Source organism: Etheostoma spectabile, chromosome 14 (assembly GCF_008692095.1).
Source record: "Etheostoma spectabile isolate EspeVRDwgs_2016 chromosome 14, UIUC_Espe_1.0, whole genome shotgun sequence".
NCBI lineage: Eukaryota > Metazoa > Chordata > Actinopteri > Perciformes > Percidae > Etheostoma > Etheostoma spectabile.
The window spans coordinates 16,322,276-16,324,424 of record NC_045746.1 but is presented as its reverse complement, the minus strand read 5'-3'; the positions used below and the strand labels follow the sequence as shown (position 1 = coordinate 16,324,424).

Here is a 2,149-nt window from a genome sequence, read left to right as displayed (position 1 = left end):
TGAGGGGAAGCTACAGTTGATGGCAGACAGGTTTCATGGCTTGTTCTGCCCTGTGGCCACACAAACAGAGCAGCAGCCAGTGCATTTTTTGTCTTTGGTTTCAACCTTCGTGAAAGTGAGGAATGACTTTATTTTGAATGTAAGTGTAAAGAAATGTAATGTACATAAAATGATCATTCCTTAGAATCCTAGGAATATTACCGTGCTTTATAAGAGGGATTTTCCATTAGGGCAGAGATAGATAGATAGATAGATAGATAGATAGATAGAGAGAGAGAGAGAGAGAGAGAGAGAGAGAGAGAGAGAGAGAGATGCTGTCAAACTGCTTTATCTGCAAACCTGATTAAACTTGCTTTTCACTCATAGCCCAGACAGCGCTGCGCCTACACTTCCCAGAATCCATTGAGGCGCAGCAGCTGTGCGCTCCGGCTTGCCCGCAGCCAAGTGATGATAACACGCCAAACAAGGTACAATGAGAGAGCGCTGAGTTTTACATTTCGCCTGCTCCCTTGCGAGTGATGCCCAGATCTGTGGAGTAGCACTATGGCTGTCGAAGGTAAGGCGCTTCTCCCTCCTGTGCTCTCCACGATGGCACTTCCGTTTTTGTGTTCGTTTTAAAGATAACCGACAATTTGTTTTAGTTGCCGTGATAAGGGGAGCTGTATGGTGCGCATGGCTCAACCCAGACACAGTCGAGTCACCTGTGAACGCCTGTGATTGGGTGATGTTGCAGCCTCTGCTCTCTCTGTATTACACTGTCATCTTGTCTGATTACGCTGTACAGTTGAAAAGATGTAGTCTACCGCTGTGATTCACTGTGATGGTACATAATCTCACACCATAAAGACTCGTGTTAACGCGCAGCCTCTTTCTGCGTTTATATTGCAAGTGTGTGTGCGCGCGGCTGGTCGTAAACTCTGCGATTTGAGACGATCGCTGGTTAACAGGTCTGTGACTCAGGAGCGTCCAGTTTTTTTTGCATAATCATCTCCATTGTGCACTCTGTCTTCACTGGAGGACACTGGAGCCATGCAGTGCATAGATTAACACCAAGGACTATTTTTTGATAATCTGTCTTGTAGATAATATTTACCGAGCTTTTCTGTGTTGTGCGCTAAGCTTGTTCCACAAGACCAGCCCGGGTTCAGGCTGCTCATCTGGCAGCAGGTGGTGCGACATGTTGACCAGGAAAGTCACCCTCTTTTCTCCGTGATTGTCAGTAAACAGTTTTATATGGTATAAGGTGCTCGCTCCGGACATTGGACGTGGTAAAAGTGACTGTCAGGGATGCTTGGCCAATCTCCTCACCTTATCGGGGGCATCTTGTGGATCCAGAATCCAATTAGAGGTATGTTGGAGGAGCTGGGTGTCACATGCATGCAGTGGGACTAGCGCTCTCCCCTCGAAGTGTGTGTTTGTCCATGCAGGTACGATTGGAATGAGGCTGTGGCACGCCTGCATACCTGCCCTAGATCAGGTTATTCATCTCTGACAGCCATTTACAGGACGTTTTATACACATTACCTACACATAGTGCTGTTTGACCTGAACCCGTCTCTCCTGTTCCTCTTCTGAGATTTATAAAAGTGGGCTGTAGACTGTCATGTTGTGTTTGCCAGTCAGTATACTAGTGCTGGCAAAGATGGCACATATCAAAGCTGTATGAAGAGCACTATTGTTGTTCTGCTCTATGACTTCTCATGTTTTCCCATGTTAAGAACCCACTAGTATGCATGTAGAACAGCTCAAACTCTTGTTTTCCAAATATTTATTCAGGGTGTCTTAGTGCTAACATGTCTACTGTGTGAAAGGGGCAAATCAGCTGAGGTGTGCACCCTTAGACCAATGTTATACTTGAAGACCACCTGAAAGCCTCACAAGCTCCCATGGAGGATCCCTAACAGCCTCTCTGTTTGTGCCTGTATGGATGAATGTACATGTTGTGCCCTTTGTGCACTAATGTTGTACCTTCTTGATGGTGCTGACCTCCAAATGTAAATGTTATTGTCACCTGTTTCAAAACTTAAAATACGTCTTTAATAATATACTGTGAGCGCAGCAGTTATAACAATGCCATCCCTCCAGAAGCATATCCATACAGTTTCATTCATGCATCTCTTGAGAGCTGTCCTTTAAAGCAGTGAAGAGG

At 45.6% G+C, this 2,149-nt stretch overlaps 1 protein-coding gene across 5 annotated transcripts in view; it reads left to right on the top strand.

Annotated features, from left to right (window-relative positions):
* Positions 1 to 365: 365 nt before the first annotated feature.
* The window catches only part of samd12 (sterile alpha motif domain containing 12), a 96,590-nt gene continuing 94,806 nt past the window's right edge, over positions 366 to 2,149 (top strand). The window contains exon 1 of one of the 5 annotated variants that reach the window (XM_032535285.1): positions 366 to 556. In XM_032535285.1, the coding sequence (XP_032391176.1) occupies positions 544 to 556 (13 nt within the window). In that variant the 5' untranslated portion in view covers positions 366 to 543. Of the gene's footprint in view, positions 557 to 810; positions 1,349 to 2,149 lie in introns of those variants that run through there. The other 4 variants (XM_032535286.1, XM_032535284.1, XM_032535282.1 and 1 more) reach the window with 4 other exon arrangements.